The 21,174-nt window shown below is 39.6% G+C and overlaps 1 protein-coding gene across 3 annotated transcripts in view; it reads left to right on the plus strand.

Annotated features, from left to right (window-relative positions):
- The first annotated feature begins 331 nt into the window (after positions 1-331).
- PBX1 (PBX homeobox 1) overlaps positions 332-21,174 on the plus strand; it is a 272,555-nt gene continuing 251,712 nt past the window's right edge. For 2 of the 3 annotated variants that reach the window (XM_063105495.1, XM_063105496.1), the window contains exons 1-2: positions 332-984; positions 4,242-4,315. In XM_063105495.1, coding sequence (XP_062961565.1) covers positions 794-984; positions 4,242-4,315 — 265 coding nt within the window. In that variant the 5' untranslated portion in view covers positions 332-793. The remainder of the gene's footprint in view (positions 985-4,241; positions 4,316-21,174) is intronic. The other variant, XM_063105494.1, reaches the window with a different exon arrangement.

The raw sequence follows: 21,174 nt of genomic DNA on the forward strand, positions 1-21,174 counted from the left end.
CCCCTGCCTCCCGGCTTCTCCGCCCCCTCTCCTCTTTCCTCTGCCCCCTCCCCTCTCCTCCTTCTTGTCCTCCTCCTCCTCCTCCTCCTTCTCCTCCTCCTCTCAGGCTGTGGTTTTTCTGTATATGTTTCTGGAGTCCTGAGCCTGAGCTAAACAAAAGCAGGAGGCTGACGGGGCTGCTGGAGTTTGCAGAGACACGGAGGAGGAGAGAGCCTGTGCTTTGCCTGCCGCCGCGGCTGGGGGAGATCTGGCTTTGGCAACAGCCCACCCCCTTTGAGATCACTCTGGCCCGGAGTGGGGGTGGGGGGCAGCGGGGGGTGGGGGGGAAAGTTTGCATTGCAATCCCCCTGCCTTCCTCTCCTTTCTCCCGATCAATGCATATTTGCAAAAGGATTAAGCCACAGATTTAAGCGCCGGGAGCCCATTTCTGCCTTGCAAAGGAGACTGGACTGAAAAACCAAAAGCCAGCTCTGATTTCTTTTCGCCAAGTGGGAAGGTGGTTTATTTTTCTTGCTTTCTGGAGTCAACACCCTTCCCCACCAGCCCTTATCCCCACCCTCACCCCTCAGCCCCTTCACGCCCCCCTCCCCCTCCCCGTTCCCCATCCTCCAACCATCCTCTAAAGAGGCAAAGGGATTTTTTTTTTTTCTTTGGGTCTTCTTTTTTTGCCCCTTCCCTGTTTATCCTGAAAAGGATCTGAAGACAGCTTGAAGGATAAAAAGCCTTGGTGCTTCCCAGGAGCCGAGCCGAGGAGCAGAAGAGGAAGAGCCGGGGGCTGCCGTAGCCTTTGGAGATGGACGAGCAGCCCAGGCTGATGCATTCCCATGCTGGGGTCGGGATGGCCGGACACCCCGGCCTGTCCCAGCACTTGCAGGATGGGGCCGGAGGGACCGAGGGGGAGGGCGGGAGGAAGCAGGACATTGGAGACATTTTACAGCAAATTATGACCATCACAGACCAGAGTTTGGATGAGGCGCAGGCCAGGTGAGATGGAGGCTTTTCTTTTCCTTTCTTGGGGTTTTTTGTTTTTCTCCCTCTCGCAGGGGGAAACAATGGGAACCGAATCACCACAGCGCTTTCTTTTTAAATGTTATTTCTTTTCCCATTTTGACAAGCAACTATATGGCGGAGGAGTAAAATTTGAAGGAGCGTTGTTATCGAAAGTGTAATCGCCCATGCCGTAATGTGGCTGTGTACATATTGTGTGTGTGTGAATATAAAGGTATTCGTATGTATACACACAGACACTCAGACACGCCGAAAATGCTGCCAACTGATCCAAAAGCGGCCCTCGGCACTTTTTACTGCTTTAAAAAAGTATGAGAGAGCAGAATTGTCAAGTTTTGAAAAGCATTCCATGCCTTCTTGTTGAGGGACTCCGTAACATTACAAAATAAAATGTCCCAAGAACACTTTATTTGCAAATTTAGTTGACACCTTACCTAATTCAGTAAGTTTAATTTTCTTTCTTGACTTACTCCTCCAAAATTAATTTTTATCTTTTTCCCCTTCCCCCAAATACAAAGCAAAACAAAACAAAAAAGCAGGATATTTCTTTGTCAGTAGTTGTTAGCTATTCAGAAAATATTTTGCATTCACTGAATTCTATTTTTTAAAGAAAAGCTAATGGAAAGAGAGAAAAGATAATTTTGCTTTTAGGCATATTTGTTAGTTTTAAGAAACTTATATTTTTAGCTTGAACTTTATTGTTTCTTAATTCGACTTGGTCTACTAACCTTCTGTGACACAGACATCTATGAATGGTCCTTTAAAAAGGGGTGGGGGCATAAAAATCAAGCATGCTTTTTCCCCATGCTTCTCTCAGGACCACTTAGAATGCAACTAAATAGAAATGAAAGCATATGTGAATATTACGTATTTCAATATTATAGGACATGAAGATCTTCATTAAGAAAACATATAAATTGTGTAGCTTCCCAACTCAGTCCACCGTCAGGTATATAGTTCTCTACTTTAAGATTTTACAGTAAATTATCTTTCAAAATAAAACATAGGCTAAGTGGCCACCCACTAACAGCTTGTCCAAGGCTGAACTCGAAACGAGGAATTTAAAAAATCTACTGACCACATATGTCTATACAATTACCCAGCTTTGTTAAATCTCTGAAGCAGTTTTTTTGTTTTTGTTGTTCTGAAAATCTTTTAAACATATATACACAATTTCTATACCTCATATGACTTAGTTATATGAAGACATCATGATATGTATTTTTGTCTAAGGGAAATAGGAATTTGAGTTGAGAAAATGAGAGGAAGCAGCTAAAAACATAGATGTTATGAATTACACTCATTCTAGCTGCAAGCACATGCAACATGTAAACTCAAAAGTATTAAGGCTTATGAGTGGTTGAAAACTTGGAAATGTTCAAAGACTCAAACTGTTGTTTTTGTTTTTGTTTTGTTGATAGGGGAAAGATTTCAAAAATTGTGTTCTTTATGAAATTTTTTATCTGAAGAAAAGCTAATAGGTATGGAAAGTGGAAGGTTTCCCACTGGCAATTTTGAATTCTTTTGAATTGGAACATTACATTGTTCCAGAAAAATACACTCAGGAAAATATACTCAGACATACCAATAAACTGGTTTAATAACAAGTTCGTGGAGTGGAAAGGGCCTGTAAGAACAGATGCTCACTACTTTACTGATGTTTAGTCCCTCTCTTTTTTGTGAAACTGAGGACAAACATGGTTTGGCGGGTTTCCCCTTTTAATGGCCCAGATGCTGATAGAGATCAGATACAATTTGGGGATGGGGAAATTTTCATTTCTCCCTCTATAACTCTATTTGGGTGCTGTGGAAATGCAATATTAACATAAAGCTGTGCAAGAATTTTTGTTTGCATTTGGGCCTATGCATAAGAATTAAATAAATGAAAACTATTTTAAAAGACCCCGGAAAGGTCTTTAATACATTAAAATCTTTTCCATCTTTTTTTTTTCACCCCACATGAGAACTGAGTAAATCACCACTGAGCTTTCTTTTTGGTTAAACATTGTAACCCTATTTAGTAGATACTATATCCTTTTTTCCTTTAGTTAGTCATACCTTCATAAAGGATATTTCTTATTTACAAGGTAAATCATTAGTATTTTAGATACACCGTATATGTTCATTTGTATACGCTTGAATTTTGAATGAGTTTTTTCCCTGCTGTACAGTATAGAGAGCATGCTTCTGATTTCTGTTCTTCATGAGGATGTGGTTCTATTTTTTAACTTTCAAAAGGATTAAAAAACAATTACATGTGTTTTGAGTGCCAGGGGTTTCCATTTATCTTTACATATTAATTTTATTTAGTAAACAGAATTCCCTTAACTAATAGCTGATGTGATCAGTATTTTGTTTCCAAAACAGTATCATTCTGTAAATGATTCCATAATAAAATAGAAGGAAAGATATTGTTTTGTTCCTCAAGTGCATTCTGAATACAAACACACACACACACACACACATACGCACTTACATGAACCAGGTAAATCACTAATCTGAAAGGCAAAATTATATTTATTTTTTCCCCAATGGGTGTAAGGTCCTAATTGTAAATAATTGAATTTCAACACCTGCAAATAAGCAATGTGTGCACAAGAGGGATGATGTGAACACAGAGAAATGAATTTATTCCCCATATGGGTATGTTTGCCCCCTGGCAATGCATTTCCGTACTCTTTAACTTGGGGACTGAAATTTTATAAATTGACAGTTCTACTCAGAAGACCTTTCAAGCATCTTGTGTTTATGAGAATACAGGGGCATCTGTGGAATGAATTCGAACACATGGATGAATTAAATTTGAAAAAGCACACACAAACTGAGAAGCAGACAGCTCCTAGGTTCTGGTCATTGCATAGATTGTACAAAACTGTTAACCTATGCATTTGGCTTTGCTGTATTCATTGTCCTGGGTAGGATTATTGATTTGAAAATTCTACTTTGATTAAACTACTTAAAAAAAAAAACCCAAACTCTCCCTAAATGGAGAGTAATTTAGGTTAGTTCTGTTCTGTAGTTAAATCCCTACTCTCTTTCTGCTAATTAACATTATTTTTTTTTCCTGTGGTGGGACTCTGTATATTAAGTCATAAAAACAATTGAAGCATGCTACAGAGTTGTGCTGGGTATATAATTTTGGCTAAATGTTCAGTTTTTCCCCCCTGTGCATTATCAGCAGTTTGATCTTGAGAGTACACCTAAGCTATCATGTTGTTGTTTCTTTCTTACAGAAAACATGCTTTAAACTGCCACAGAATGAAGCCTGCCTTGTTTAATGTGTTGTGTGAAATCAAAGAAAAAACAGGTAGGAATGAGATTCTAACATTTTAATGTTTTCCTTGGCTAATTGAATCACTTAACTGGAAATCATGAACCTATTATTTCAATATTAAAATTTCAGAATAAAGTGCTATCAAAATTGACTGCATATCCTCACAGAAAGTCCTTGCCCTGCTTTCTTTAAAAAAAAGCATGAAGTTTCTTTGACAGTTATATCAAGCATTACTGTTTTATTTTCCTTAACTCTATTCCCATTCTCCTTGAAATTGGGGCTAAAATATAGATTCTGAAGAGAAATTTATAGAATGTTGTGCCTTTCTTGGGACAATATGAAAGTAGAAGTCCTTTTCCTAAAGGAATATATTCTGGCTTATATTTAAAACCCTAATTATTTTGGAGTTGGACCTGGGGGGCGCCTAAACTGTTTGAAGTTTCCTTTTTTTTTTTTTTCTTGTAATTACACAAAGCAGCAGACTAGAGGTTCTCAACAGAGAGTGCTGTCAAATGCCTTTGTGGAAAGCGCTGTATACAACATTAGATTATCGGTATTTGAGTAGCCTGTGATTTTATATCAGGGAGAATCGTTGGGTTTAGGAGAGTATAATACCATGAGATCACTCACTGTTGTTTTTCTACTTTCTAGACCTCATATCATGGACTAACACACTTATAACACATCCCAGGAGGGCATTTAAATTTTAAAGCAACAATTAAAAAATAGCAGTCATCAATCAGAGGTGTTCTTAAACAACAGATGCTCTGGGAAGGACACTTAGTAACATCTTCTTGTTTGTTTATTTTAATCCTTAATTTTCCTAAGTGGGTAAATCTCTTCTTTGTAAGAAGAAACAGTTGAGAAGGCAATCTCAAACCAGGGCATAAAGATGAGGGACAGGGGGTGGTTATATAAAGCGGGAGCTTCTGCTGGGCCCTGCCTTACTCGCTCGCTCCAGAGCACTGCAAAGTACCTGACATCCTATTTATTTATTTATTTTTTACAACAAGGAGTGTAACAGTCAATAATTCATATCTAAACCATATAAGCAAGGGCATGACATGAATGAAAGTGACAATAAATATGATTGCATGCCCAGTTGATATACATTGATAGTTACACATAAAAGGTGTGGGGGGAGAGGGCACTGCAGGGGTGGCTTTTTCTTTTTGAAAGCTCTCTGTGTTTCTCCTTTAAAAATAAATAGTTTCAAGATATGATTGTTGATTGAATATGTAATTACTTGAGTCTTGAAATGTATGTAAAATTAGTAAGCAGCCCCTTTGTTGCCTGTTATTTGTGTTGTGCATACCAGCCCAGACAAAGCACCTGAGAAGTGATGTTCAGACCTTTAAGTCTCCCAGGTTTCCTTGCCAAAGCCTAACCTTATTGCAAAGCTGTTAATTGCATTATTTTAACTGTGAGACACCTTTTAAGAGATTTATGGATTTCATACAAGTATCAAAAGAGCTTTTTTCAGTTTGTCACACTCTTTAGTTTCTTCTTTCTATTAGCCCAGAAAAAGAAACCTAAGAGTGTATATATTTTTTTCTCTTCTCTCCTTTTTTCTTCCTTCTCTTTTTCTTCTTTGTTCTCTGAGGCTTATTGACTTTAAGTATTTGGTTTGTTGAAATTTGTTTCTAATTGAGTATGAGTTTCTGCTGATCTTGGCTCATAAAATGTAGAATCAAAATATAAAAGCATGTGTGCTAATCCGGACTAAAGTGAGTCTATTTTTGAAGATACTTTATCAGATTTTTATTGAAAGGAAACCTGTCAGTGCACTTAAGTGTACATTGTGGACAAAGTCTTTAATTCTAGTCTGCTAATTAAAATCTCTTGAGGCAGTGGATCAAAGTGGATGGGTACAAATGGAGATCCGGTTCAGGTGTGAGTTGAAGAGTTTGCTCCTTGTTCATATTAGCTAAAGCCTCGTGATAGGAAGGAGTCGTATTCATCAAAATAACATTCTAAAGGTGTGTATATTTATGGTTGGATTATATATTTTGTTTTTAAAATTTTACGTCAATATATTTAATGTTTGGAGATTTGAGGTTTTTTAAATATCTAAATTAAGGTTCTGTGTATTGTATCTAGAATCATATCTTTAAAAAATAGTTTATCAAATAATGTAAATTGAAAGTGATAAGGATCATTGCCAACTGTGTTAAGGTGAAAATACACACACAGAGTTTTGCATTGAGAGGGCACCCCTGGGTGAAACTCAAAAAAAAAAAAAAACAGATCTACCTCACTTTTATTTTTTAACTTATGCTTTAGAAGAATTGAGGAGAAGGAAGAAACCTTTCCTGGAATGTTGAGTGTTGTGTTAAAGGTAGTGTCAACTCTGGTGTGTTGAAAAGAACCCTTTGACTGTAAAGCACGATTACTCTGTTACTCACGATCTGTGGAACCCTCATTCTACGTGCCAGGATATCTTGATTTGTCGGAGAAACATAAAGTGTCTGTAAAGTTGTAGGAGCTTTTCTTTTCTTTCTTTTTTTTTTTTTTTTCAACCCTCTATTGATACAGAGGTAGTGAAAAGATCACTTGAACGATCAGTTCCTTCATTGTTTTGGGACTTTTCCTGTTGTTACTTTCAAGCCCCCTCTCATTTAATGAGTGTCTTTGAGCTTCCACCTCAAACATTGTAGAGGTTACTTGATTTAGGGTAGGCTTTGTTTGTTTGTATTCTAACATGAGGTTCACACATTTGGCTTACTTAGACAGAACTCTTGATAGGAGCTTGGTAATTGCATTTATTTGCTGCTTTTGCTTTTTTGTTTTTATTAATGATTTTAGTTGGAAGACTCTAAAGAGGAAATTTAGAGAAGCTATCTTACCAACCTTTTGGAACTTTGAAAAAAACACACACGTGCATAACACCCAAAGTAGGTAGCACTGTCTAAATTACAGTTGATTGATGGGTATTTAAGTCAGAAATTACTGCTGGGATATTAAAAAAAAAGAAAGAGAGAAAAAAATAAAAAAGAACCCATGTGTCTTCTTGCCTCAGAGTGTGGGTAGGTTTTTATTTTGATACCTTTTTGCTTTTTTTGAACAAATGCTAAGAAAAAAAGAATGCCAGCAAAATATCTTAGTGGCAAACACCAAATAGCAGTAAGAAAAAACCCTGTGTGTACATTTCAGATGTGGCATTTATCTGCTTGCTCATTCTGGGAATTCAGAGACTTAGAGTTTTGGACCATTCGATATCACAGTTTCTTTTGTTTTTTAAGAACCACTACTTGTCATCTGACATATTAGCAATAGCCTGAGTTTTACATGTGTGTATATGTGGTGGTAATGGGGTTGGTGCAACAGAAGAGAAGAAGAAAAAAAGTCAAACATACTGCATTTCTTAAGAAGACCTTGAATATATTTTAAAACATTTCTTGATTTTTTTTAAACTTCTGTGTCAACGTCTTGCAGATCTGAAAATTAGAAAAACACAAAGAATATTGGGTGCCATTTACTAGGGAGAATATTTATAGATAGCAATGAAGATCTGCAATTGTTGTGAATAGTTTTTAATTTTAGAACATACTAGCTATATATGGCACTTTTCAGCCAATTTTTCTTTGTGCATTATCTGCACTGAAGTTACATCAAATCAGTGGAGGAGGTTAAAGAAATTATTTTTTGCTTCCTTTACACCTTTTTGTTCTGTCTCTTTTCTATCCTGTGTGTTCAATTAACATCTCCATCACAGAGCTATAGCGTGTGTGTGTTTTTAAGTCTACTACTGTATTTCACTTTTGACACCCTCCTTTATTATCCTCATCTGCCACCTCTTTTTAATATAGCAATTACATTATGGTACTTCTATTCCTCTCCTCTCCCCTTTAAACCATTAGATAATAATTTGTGCGTGCATGCGTGCGTGCGTGTGTGTTTGTATATATAAGTGGGGAGGGGGCATTATGCAAGGAAGTATATTGCAGTGAAATTATTTTGATATTATTAGACCTTGAACAGAGCAGGAATAAAATAGCTTTAGAGAATTTAGAGCAGACTCTGATCAGATTCCTTTTGGAATTGAAGTGGCGGCAGTGACTTTTCATAGAAGCTCATCTACAGCAGGCAGATGCTTAAAACTTTTTCTTGCTGATGAGTGAACTCAAGAATTTGGTCCTCCTCCCTGATCCCCCCACCCCGAGCCCCTCCACTCCCCTTAGTGGAAGGGGCTGAAGAGAGAAAAGGGGATCAAATGAAAAGAAGTTACAAGTCAGTTTTACCTGATCACCACTTCTCAGGCACAACAATGTGTTAAGGCAGAAGTAATGTGGTCAGACATTACATTATTTATTATAGTCTGGATATAAGCTATAGCCCTATAATAATAAGACTCTGGGAGATGCATTGTAAGATGAGCTTGTGACAAGAAATGTCCCTTCTCTCTAGTCACTTTTGCGTATTCCATTTTTAGAAATGAGCTTAGAAAATATTCTAACTTTTGAGAAGTGGGGAGGAGGGTGCGAAAGCAGTTTGGTCATAGCTACCAGAATGAGGGTTTTGGTAATTTGGTGTCATGTATTCTAACGATAGGGGCGTTTGTGAGGATTGAAAATGTGAGAGATTTAGGTTACACTGAGGAATCTGGAAGAGGATTTGTGAGAGGGGAAACAGAGAGAAAAACCAAGGAGCCGTGGGGCACTGAGAGCTAGGAGGGTGAGTGTGGAATCCCAGCCCCACTGGGCAGCAGGCTGAGCTCTGGACTGAGAGAGGCATTACTTACTTGTGGATTTAGCTCGCTGCTGGTACTGGGCTTTTTCACATGCTTTCCCCCCCCTGCTTTCTGTTGACACCCACGAACTTCTTGTTGCTGTTGTCGGCAAAATTACAGAAATATCCCCAAACAAGCAAACAGAGCAAGACCTACATATTGAACATATGTAAACAGGAAGACATTTAATTTTTAATTTAAAGCATAACACTTTTGAGACATGGTTTACATGCATACCTTAGGAAAGCTTATCCTCAATTTTGGTTTTAGACCTCTTTTAGATGGGCGCTGTTATGTTTGAACATGGTGAAGTGAATATAAATATACTTTTATTGCTTTTCCTTTTAATAAAATTTCACCCAAAGCACCACTCACTGATAGAGGCAGTGTCCTAAGTTCGCTCTGAAGACAGCTCTTATTCATATTCACATGACCCTGAAAAGCACCCCATTTATTTGCATTGCCATATTAACCTGAGTTAGAAGGATATTCTAGCTTCACCCCGACCCTTACCTGAGATGGCGTGTGATGAGATTTGAGGAATGCAATAATTGATAAATAAATAAGTGGAGGATTAATGAGTTGTTTGCAAAGTGCTTTGAGCTCCCTGGGCTGTGTAAATAAAAGATGCTGTCTTTTCTATAGTAAATTATCTCAGGATTCATATTTTATTCCATTTCACAGTGTGCTGTTACATTAATTCTTCCAGCCAAAGAAAAATATATCTACTGGTCTACAATTAAGTAATGCAGTAGTGAGTTGTCTCTCATGAGGAAAATTCTCTGGTTGCGTCTTTTCCCCATCTGCATCTTAGAGATGTCGCTTCTCAGAACTTGGCAGAGTGATTCCCAGGGGGAAAAAAAAAGTGCAGGTATAGACTGTCATAAGATTATAAAACCTATCTCCCATTATGGCAGAATAAGGTCAGTAGTGACTTACCGGAAGGTCTTCTTACTTCTGACAGCTCTCTTTCAATCTCTCAGTTATTGGTGGAAATCGAGATTGCAATGGGTGGAAAATTCATCCTTTTTGGTTTAGGCTGCAGTTTCAACTACATCTTGCACTAAGACTTTTGTCATTAAGTGGATGGTATTGAGGTGGGTGCCTCACACCCCATGCTCGTTCTGGATCTGTCACTGAGCAGTTAGTTATAAGACCATAGGCAAATTGCTTAAATAATTTTAGGGGAAACTATGGTGGTTAAGGACTTACAGACTCCCAGATCTGCTCCTTCTTAGCTGTGTGACCTTATTCAAGTTATTAAACTTCTCTGTGCCTTTTTTCTTATCTGTAAAGTGGAGATCATAATGGTACCTAAGAGGGTTGTTGTGAGGATTAAATGAGGTAATGCATATAAATTATAGTGCTTGGCATAGAGTAAACAGTCAATAACTGTTAGCTTTTATTATTTCTGGCCTTGTTTTTTTTTAATATGGAAAAGAGAGGCTTATACCAGATGGTTCCTAAAGACTAAGCCAATTCCAAGATTCTGATTCTATGCTGAAAGAAGACAAAAATTGGTGAATTTAAGATTTGCTTTCTTTTGTTTCTCTTGCAGTCCTCTTAAAGCAAGAATTAGCTCTAACTGGCCAAAAGGCACAGACTAGTTTAGAAGAGGGGAGAAGAGAATGAGTAAGAATAGAGACAAAGGTTTTTAGTTACTCACAAACTGGACAACAATCGCTTGAAAAGCTAGAATTTCATATATTAGTGACAGTGTTTTCTTAGCATCAGCAACTGGAGAAACTGTGTAATCAAAGTTAAAAATATTTTCTCTCTGAAAACACATAGGCCATCTATTCAACTTGCAAAGTTTCAAAGCAGGAAAAGTAGCACAATGTGAGTTTAGGTCAACCTGACCTTTTCCTGCCTTCCTAATATGTTCCTTATTTAGAAAAAAAAATGTCATCTTTATCATAAGGACAGCCTTGACACATAGTAGATTTATTCTTTTTATTTTTTTCTACAGCTTTCTTGAGGTATATTTTATATACCATGAAATTCACCCATTTAAACTGTACAATTCGGTGTTTAGTAGTATATTTACAAAGTTGTGCATCCATTACCACAATCTCATTTTAGAACATTTCATCACCCCTACCCCCCCCCCAAAAAAAATCCAGTATCCATTACCAATCAGCTCATATTTTACCCTTTGCCTGGCCCCTGGTAACCACCAATCTACTTTTTGTTTCTATGGAGTTTACCTATTCTGAACATTTCACAGAAATAGAATCATACAATTTGTGGTGTTTTGTGAGTAGCTTCTTCCACTTAGAACGTTTTCAATGTTCATCTGTGCTGTCACATGTTATCAGTACTTCAGTCCATTTTATGGCCAAATAATATTTCATTGTATTAATATACCACATATTGTTTATCCACTCATCAACTGATGGACACTTAGGTTGTTTCTCTTTTTGGCTATTATAAGTAATGCTGCTCTGAACATATGCATACAGTTTTTGCATGTGGATATATGTTCTTATTTAGCTGGGTCATATGGTAACTCTATTTAGATTTTGAGAAACTGCCAAATTGTTTTTCAGAGTGGCTGCAGTAGGTGCATTTTTTTAAAAATAGCTTTATTGAGGTATAATTGACATTTTAAAAACTGCATGTTTAGTATAAACAATTTGATGGATGCAGTAGGTGTATTCTTAGGTTATATTGTAAATGACACTAAGTTTTTTCTGTAGCATTCCCAGCATTCCATTTTTTCAACCTCTTTCTCCAATCACTGATCTCTCTTCTCCATGTTTAGAGCTGTGTTTTTTGTCTCTTTTGATCAATACTTACTTTAAGAAAAAAATATTTTGATAAATTTATTTGATTGAAGCATGCATGATCAGGGTTTATGTGAAACCCCTTTTAAATAAGGAAACCCAAAGGAATGAATCTCTAATGCTGGAATTTCAGGTGTCACATTCCTGAAGAAGAAGATACTTTTGAAAAAGACTGAAGAATTTTCTGAATAGCAATCTAGTATGAGGGAGAGAATGTGGACTTTGAGTCAAACCAACCTGGGTCAAATCCTAGGTTGTTGTCTAATACTAGTAAGTTATTTGTTTTAACAGAGCTTCAATTTCCTCATCCAAACAGTGAAGATAATAATATCTACTATGTAGGGTTGCTAGAAGGACTAAGAAAGACAGTAACACACAGCACGTAGTTCAATGAGTGTGATCAATAAATGGCAACTACTGTTATTTTTCTGAAACCACAGCCACGGTGTTGACTACCTCTTATCAGTCTGGCCCTGTCTGTTCAGGTTGGGTTTTCTACTAGCTCTGCTAGGAATTTTAGAGGCTCAGTAAAATGCTTCTTGACCCTGCTTTTATGTTAAGTGGTTGTCTATATGAGAGAAAAAAGTCTTGGCAAAGCTCAGCAAAAAGCATCCTAATACTGGTGCACCCTCTTCCTCTGATCTGAGAGTTCTGGGGAGAGAACCTCATAGAACAGTATTGTTTAATGATACTTATGTAATTTTAAATTTAATGATTTAAATTTTCTAGTAGCCCCATTTTTTTTAAAGTAAAACAAACAAACAAATAAAAAAACAGGTGAATTTAATTTTAATAATACATTTTATTTAACCCAAATATATCTAAAATATTTAACATGTAAACATAAAAAATATGGAGATACTTTCTTTTCTTTTCTTTTTCTTTTTTGGTACTAAGGCTTGAAATCCATTGTATACTTTACATTTAAAGCACACGTTTATTTGGTCTAGCCATACTTCAAGTGCTCAATAGCCACATGTAGCTAGTTTCTACCATATTGGACAACATAGCCATAGAATGGTTGTTCGGGCATAAATTTTTGTTTTGTTCTTTTTTTTGGCATTGTTTTTACACTCTGAGGAAGATACATGGTTGTTCTCTATTCAAACTTGATCTGATAGTTCTGTAGCAATTGAAATTAGTTCCTGATGGATAGCCATGTTCCAGAATAAAGCATATCTGAGACATCTCTTTCTGGCAGGGCACATACATTGCACCCTTCTGTGGTCACTGCTGAGAGCTAGGATGGGGTGGTTCCTGTCCACCTCCTTCTCTGTCTTTTTTCTTTCTTTCTTTCCATACCTACTCATCGTATGCTTTGTTTCCTTATCCTTAACAAAATCTGAAATGTTCCCTATAACAGACTGAGTGGGAAGAAGCAGTCACCTTGTTTTCTTCACCTAAAATGCGGTGGAACAAGTACAGAGGACTCTATGGCATGAGTTTGCTGGACCCTGCATCAGGAGTTCTAAGGCCTGACACTGACTGCCTCCTTGTTAGTACGTTATTTTGAGAATGCCATTTAACCTCTTGGTCTCAGGTTTCCATGTCCATGGAATGGGTGACTCTAGAGAGCCACCAATCTGACTTCACTTTCTTTGGGTCATGAGTCCCAACATTATTCCTGCCAATGCCTAGGTTCATAGGAGGGAAGACAGGTAGGAGCATTTATACAAGAAAATTCTTTTTCATTGTTATGGCAGTTCTAATTTAGCCCATGAATCCTTGTATCTTTTTTAGATAGTCACGTAAAACTGGTTCTGGTGCTGTTAAAACTACTTCCATCAATCAAGTTGAATTGGAAAAGACAGACTGGGAGGGGGAAAAATCAGTGGAATTAAAAATATTTTTATTATCGAAGCATTCAGCATCACATTTACAAAGCCAGTTGGAGGCCAGTCCAATTTAATCTATCTTGTTGACTTTGTGACTGAATGCAAATAATGTTTTTAAACTTGCTACTGGATCCTAAACTGGAAATCTCTTTTGGAATATACAAAAATTTATAGTTGCAGGATTGGAAGTGCAGTGTATGTTTTTGAGTTCAAGTCCCGTCCCAGGAAGTTAAGAAACTTGGGTTTGGTTTTCACCTTGCCATGGTGAAGAGTTATTGGTTCACCATTTGTCTCAGCTGAAATACTGAAATAATTTGTTTCCCACCTGTCAGTGGGACTTCTGGAAACTTAAAGTGAGGATATTTAGAAAGACATTTGAGTTTCCCTAAAAAAGTGTGGTCAGTAAATGAGAGAAAACTTTATATATGTATTTGCCTTGCTTTGAGAGAAGTTGAATCTGCCAGTAAATCAAAGGAATAAATTTACCTAGTGCTGATAGGGCAAAGAAAGTCAGTCCCTTTTCAGAGGGCTTAAGGTGATTTGAGACCTCAAGCATTGTCACTGTGAGAGAATCCCCCTTATAATTACCATTGTTAATAGAATTGAAACTTTGCATTTATCTTTTGTCCCTAACAAAGAAAGCCTTTCAGAGACTCTAATGACGAGCCCGGCCTACATCCATTCTGAAAGGCAATCTACGGATATGAGGGTGTAGACGTTAATTCCTTTCTACAGAATTTGCATGCAGAGGCTCTAGGGCCGTGCACCCTGCTTACATTAATAAACATTTAAAAACAAAGAGCGGGCAGCACAGGCACTGCTTTCCTTTGTGTGGCCTCCTTACTAGGGTGCCTGTAATCCCTAACCCCTTGCTAGGGAAATGCCTGGGTGGGTGCGGGTGGGTGGCGATGCTGCGCGCAGCACCGAGTATAAAGGCCTGAGAAGTAACCACGGCGTGTGAGGAATACATTAAAGCAGCTTCGTCCTGAGGCCAATTAAGGGAGAAAGGAAAGAAAGAAAGAAAGAAAAAAAAAAAAAAACCAACAACAAAAATCCCCAAGAAATGAGAGAACACCTTATCTCAGACCAGGTAGAAATGAGAAGTCGAAGTCGTCTGGAAGGAGTTTAAGGGGACGCATCACAATATAAAACTTTTGGAACTAAGAAACAGTGGAGGAGCGGGGTGGCGAGCCGCATGGCCTTGTGCTGAGACGAGAGGCCCCTTTCAGACAGGATAACAGTGCGGGAGCTGGGCCTTGGTAGACAGGCGCTTGGGTCTTGCTGCAAGACCCTGCACGATTAGCCTTTCAGAGCAGAGAGCGAAGGGAGGCCGCGACCCCACTCGCGAATGCGTGGGTTGAACGGCGGGGCCGGTGTGCGCAGCATCGCCGACGCCCGACCCGCCCGCACCCCGCGTGCGCTCCCGGGGAGCGCGGCCCCACGGGCGGCCCGGCGCGGGGTCCGGCCGCGAGCCACCGACGCAGGCCACGCGTCTCGGGCCGCCCGCGAAGCCGGTCGTCCCCGGAGCATGGCCCGGGTGTGTTGTCATCATTTCCCTTCAATGCCTGGCCTGGGATGCAGTGGTCAGCGCGGGCGCTCTGCTCCTGGCCGCGGCCCCCGCTCCCTCACTCCGCCAGCGCCCCCTCTACGCCGGCTGACCGCTCTCTCTTCTCTCCAAGAGTGGTCAGGGGAGGACTGCCGCTCCCCAGGGGGAAAACACCCTTTCGGGAGCCATCCGCCCTTGATTAAACACCTTTCAGTATGGCCTTGGCCTCTCCCAAGCGCACTGAGGCACGGGGGCGCGGGCGGGCGGACTTGCTGCGCTGGGTGTGCTCGGTGGGGCCCGCCGAGCCGCGTTCTCGGTATGCAAAGTGCCTGTGCTGTGCAGGCGTCGGTGGTGGTGGTTTTGCATGCACAAGTGAAATTCAGAAGGCTGCGTGTGAGCACGTGGGTGAGTGTGTGTGTGTGCTCACAGGCACGCATGTTAATTTGCAGCTTCTTTCTTAGTTGGCCCTGTGTTGTTTCAGCTCTATTCAATAAATATTCCAGTTGTTGCTTTATGGTACTGAAATGAGTTAAATACTATAATCTGAAGTTACTGTAAAAACCCTCCCGTCTTCTCTATCTCTCAGCTCCTACAGGGTGCACGTCATTTTCCCCGGGGGAGATTTTAAACCCAAAGAACCTTGGTGTACTTTAAACAGCACTGACGTTTGTTTTCCTAAAGCTTGGTCTGATTTCTTTAACACTTGAGGAAGGAAGGTTTGGGGCCTTCAGACATACCTAGTTTCTTACATGGCGGCTTGTTTTGTCTCAGAGGAATGTCTAACGGAGCTTTAAGCTGCCTCATTTTTGCCAGAGTCTTCAGAAAATGGAGAATTGATTTTGGTAGTTTGCCCCCCTCCTACCCATGCGCGCACAGTTGCTTCCCCTCCCCCACCTAGCCTGCCGGAGCCAAGGCAGGAAGGGGCTGTCATCATGCACATGCCTAAGCCATATTACTTTATTTTTCTTCTTAGAAAGTTACACTAGGAGAGATGTTCTTGATGTGTGATTATTATTCTTAAATGGATTCTTGTGCTTTCCTATTATTACTCTGTTACAGGCTCACAGGACAACCACCAGATCCTACAACAGAACTTCCAGAAACTTTCTATTGAATGAACGTGGGAGAGCTAGAAGTCAGGAAGGTTGAATTCCCTCATTACTTCGAAAATCTATGAATTAATTCCCTCTATAAATTTCCACCAGCCCAGTCTCTGATCTACCAGCTGGAGAAATAGGCCCATTATTAATTTCACAAGATGAGTTTTTCATCTCAGTAGCTCTGGGGGAGAAGATGGAAGGGTTATTATGTGGGTTGAGAGTTCGCATGTTACTTCTGACTGTTACAGATGTTGTAGCTAAAATGTAAGTGTAGCAATAATGATACCAGCAATAGAGATGAAGAACAGAAATAATTGCTTTCCTCTGCTCCTGATTTGGACACCCCCACTCTCTTACTCATTTTACTATACTGACCCCTCCCTTTCTAGGTGTTTCAGGCTGGGGTGTTTTGATGACTTCCTAGCAGACTTACCCCATGCTAAGGAGAGAAGCGTCTTCCTAGTGGCTTCCATTTGGACATAAGTACACAAAGATTGGTTGTCTTGTCAAGATCCCATTGGAATATACTTCTCCTCACCTACAATGTCATCTCCTGAACATTGCCTTTCATAAGTGGAGATTATAGAACCTTAATTGTTTTTATTAAGTTCCACCAACTATTTTTGAACACCGTATATTCTGGAGATGTTGGGGAAAACTCTTATGCTCCACAGGTTGAAAAGTGAAAAAGTTAAACATGAGTCCATGTCCTATTTGGGTTTATTTTTTCATTTTAGAAACACCAGTTAAAATATTTTTATTTTAGACGTTCTGGAGGGCATGATGAGACTAAAGAGTCTGTATTCTATTTTGGTCTATTCAATGCTTTAGCAAATATGTATGACACTTCTCCTATGTATGGAGTGTAATGAAAGAGACCAAAGAATATAAATGTGTGTAAGCTGTGACCTTTACTCTCAAGGAGCATACAGCCCAGTAAGTGGCCTGAGTTGTGGTCACGATCATTGCAACATGCGCAGCTGACTCAGTCTCAAAGTCTTGTGCCTTTAGGGCCAGGGGTACAGTTGTAAAGGTCAGTCTGACCTGAAGTTCACTGCCACCTGGGTGATACATGCAAAAACATGCTTTCCTTGAATGAAAGCGTTCTAGTTTTCTCCTTACACAGCCTGAGAAATGTTCTGTGTTTGAGTCCTTGCATATTTGGCCTTCTTGTCTTTCCCTACATGCTGTAACCCCTTCATTTCCTTTCTGCCTTTCCCCTTTCATTCTCTTTTGTTCCCTTTCTCCCCTCTGCTGAGGCCTACCCACCCACCCCCACTCCAACCCCAGTTGCTATTTGCTAAACTTGTGACCTGAGACCACTTGGCATTTCCCTGGGATGGCTGGAATTTACCACCCGCTGAATAGGCATTCTGTGACATTTGCTCACCTGGGCAGCTTAAGCTACATGGTCTGTGTCTGCTTTGAAGAGTGCTAAGAGGAAGTGTGAACTTTACCTCTGTGCTCCAGGGTTCTTGCTAGCAGGGAGGCAAACAGTGATGCCTTCTAGAAGCTGGAATTAATTTTTATCTTGATGCACACATATAGTTATATATATATTCATACACACATTTATTATGTATTCAATAAATGCATGTAGACAATTTGTGCATTATCTATCATTCTCTAGTCATTTTTTTTAACAAATTAAATTTTCATGGTTAGCTTCATCTTTCACGTTTGCACCCTCCCCTTCCACAGCTACCTTTTTTCTTCTTTCTCTCCCTCCCTGCTGGTCGAAGACACTGGGTTAACTTAATGCTCTTTGAGTCCTGGTGCCATTAGATCGCCTGTCTCCTTAAGGTTTATGATACTTCGGGTGATGGCTTTCTCATTGTGGCCTGCCCAGCCCTTCTGCTGGTAAGGAAATAGCTGCCTGTCTCTTTGGATCAAACTGGTCTGGGAGCTTATTCAGTCCAGTTACTGGGACAGGCGAGCCCTGGAGGCTTCTCTGGCTCTTGGAACACATAGACACACAGTCTGTCTGTCCTGGCTGTCAGCCCAAGAAGGGAAACAGGCAGTGTAGATGGTTAAGCTGTTACTTTATACTTGTGCCCTCTGAGTGATTTGAAGGGAAGAGTGCTCTAGGCCCCAGGCTGAAGAAGAGTGGTGGCGGATCATCCTGTGATGAAGCTGGACAGAAAATGTCAGCAGAAGTAATGTCCATACTTCCCTGTAGAGCTAAGAATTCTTCTGTCCGCACGTAGTGATAGTTCATGCTATAAAACACTTACTGTAGACAGAGCTACTATTATTACTCCAATTTTTAAGATGAGGAGACTGAGACAGAGAGAGTTTAATGAACTTTCCTAAAGTCACACAGCTAATGAGAGGCTGAGTTGGGACAGGTTTTATTCAGTAAGTTTACTGAGTGTAGATTTTTCTTCAAAAACTATTCATCCCCATTGGGTGACAGCCCTTCCAATTGTGGTTCTCCCAGGCGAATCCAGTGGAATCCTACTGAGTTGTCCCAGTGAAAAATTGTTTGGCTCTACCTATCTCTGATTCTGTTTCTCAAATATAGAAACATAATTACCCCATGGCTGTGGTTGGCTGCGGAACGTAAGAGGATAAGTCCAAAACTCACCTTGGGTCTGTTTCTTGATTTCTATTAGGCCTCTTCCTATTTTCTTTTGAGAATCCACCTGATTTCTTTCAGGCAGTGAGTGTGACTACTTTTCACAGGTGGTCCAAAGCTTGACTGCCCCTGTTGTGTATGTCACCATTTCTGGTTTCTTCTCAGAAGCCTGGCATTTTGACGGGAGGATGAAGCAGTTTAGTGTCTTGTTCTTGCACACCCTCCCTGGTCCTGCTGTCCTTGTCATTCTGCCACACCTCCCTGTGCTGCCAGACTCAGGGCCCTAGGCCCTCAGGTGATTCTCAGAGGTGCCCATAGAAGCTTTATTGGTGAGACCTTAAAGTCTCATCTCTCCGATTACAGAGCCGCTCTTGTCAGAACTGCACATTGAGCAGATCCTGTTTTTGATAAGTGGGTGCTCTCAGTTTTGAGGAGGGAACACCTGCCTCCCAAGGGGTGGTGGTGACCCAGGTGACCCAGAGAGCAGCCTAGTGCACAGGGCCTGGGCAGAGGTGAAGTCCTGCTGATGGACTTGCAGGGCCTGTTACCTCCACATCACCCCAGGTATTGGAAGGTGAAAAGAAAAATTTAAGGCATTAGATGTTTAAATTTATTGTTTAGAAAACAGTGCAACACCCCAAAACCGTGAATAAAGAAAATTTTACAAAAGAAAAAGAAAATAAATTCACCTTTAATTGTTCTACTTTAGCTCAACATCTATTTTCAATTTTTTATTTTCCCTGTGTTTATATTTTCTTCCTGTCATTTTCCTTATGGCTATATGAATTTTCTATTTCTTGGGAATGATTATGTACTCAGGGATGAAATTCTCTTCTATTTATCAACAGAACCTGTTATGTATCTTATTTATTTATTTAGTGCTCATCACATTTCAAAGAGGAATTCAAGCAGCATACCAAAAGGTTCGACTGATGCAAACAGATTTACAAATAAATGAGAAAATTAGAAGAGAAAACTCAGGTAGAACAATAAAATAAAATGTAAGGGAATGTGATTATATAAAATTGCATGCATGAGATCCTTTCTTATTGTGAACTTCCCAACCCTTTTGCTAGTAGGGAAATAGCTACCTGCCTCTTCAGTTAAAACTAATCTAGGGCTTTGTTCACTCCATATCCTAGAAAGGCAGGCTACAGATTTGACTCTGTGCTTCCTAGTAGCAAAAGTAAAAAGGGAAACAGTATCAGTTTCAAATTACAAAGCATTTAAAATTGAAAATGAGTCAGTTGTTTAAGGGGAAGTTGATTTTTTTTTTTTCTAGTGTTGGGCCACATGCAAAATTTCTTTCATAGTTTCTAGTAAGCAGATGCTAGTGATATGATGGACATTGTCCTCAATAACATGTTAAACTATTATATTTCATATTTTACCATAGCCCTTTATATATAACCTCTCTACAGCACTCACCAGATTTTATTATGATTATTGGCTTATGATCTGATTGCCTCATTAGACTGAATTTCTTAAAAATAATGACTAGGATTTATATTTAAATAATGCCCAGCACCTAGTAGATACAGAATTAATATTTTTTGAATTGAAACACTGTTTTATCTGTTTATCCAAAAAGCTGGGAAATTTATTTATTAACATTTTTTGAATACTTGCTACTCTTGACTCTGAAATGAAGAGAGGGATAAAGCAAAAGTCCCTGCCCTTGAGGAACTTCTAATCTACTTATATTATTAAATACATTGGACTCTAGCTAGATAAGTACTAGGTAGTAGAAGTGTGAACATTCTGTTTTTTGAGAAATGAGGTATAAGATTGATTAAAATACATTCTCAATACAACTATCTTCTCTCCTTTTGGGGGTTGGGGTTTTTATCCTTAAGCCAAGAGGGAAGAAAAAAACCAAAATGATAGGATATCTGAGTTTTCTGAGAGAGGAGAGAGGCAGTTGTCTTGTAGATTTGCTTTTTTCACTTTCATTCTCTTTTAGGGAAGAGGGACTCATTCCTTGGCTACCTAACCTGACCTCGCTGACCCCCAGGTCACAGGGTGAGAGGGGGGTGGGTCCCTTCTTAGAGTCTACTCCTGACTTTACCTGGCAGCCTTGGCGGGGCTATGCAGTGGTTCCATTTTTCATGGGCAGCTGGAATTGTGGCCACCATCGCGATTCCCATGACTACCAACAGAGAAAACATGGGTCCTACGACCAGGAGGGACAGTCCCTGGGACATACTGTCACATAAAGAGTGCAAGAAGCAAATAACTACTACGCCTGGTTTTATCCAGTGTAGTGAATTTTTAGATGTTCATTACAACACTTAGAGAATTTTCACCTTCTTATTTTC

The sequence above is a fragment of the Cynocephalus volans genome, chromosome 8 (assembly GCF_027409185.1).
Source record: "Cynocephalus volans isolate mCynVol1 chromosome 8, mCynVol1.pri, whole genome shotgun sequence".
NCBI classification, from domain to species: domain Eukaryota; kingdom Metazoa; phylum Chordata; class Mammalia; order Dermoptera; family Cynocephalidae; genus Cynocephalus; species Cynocephalus volans.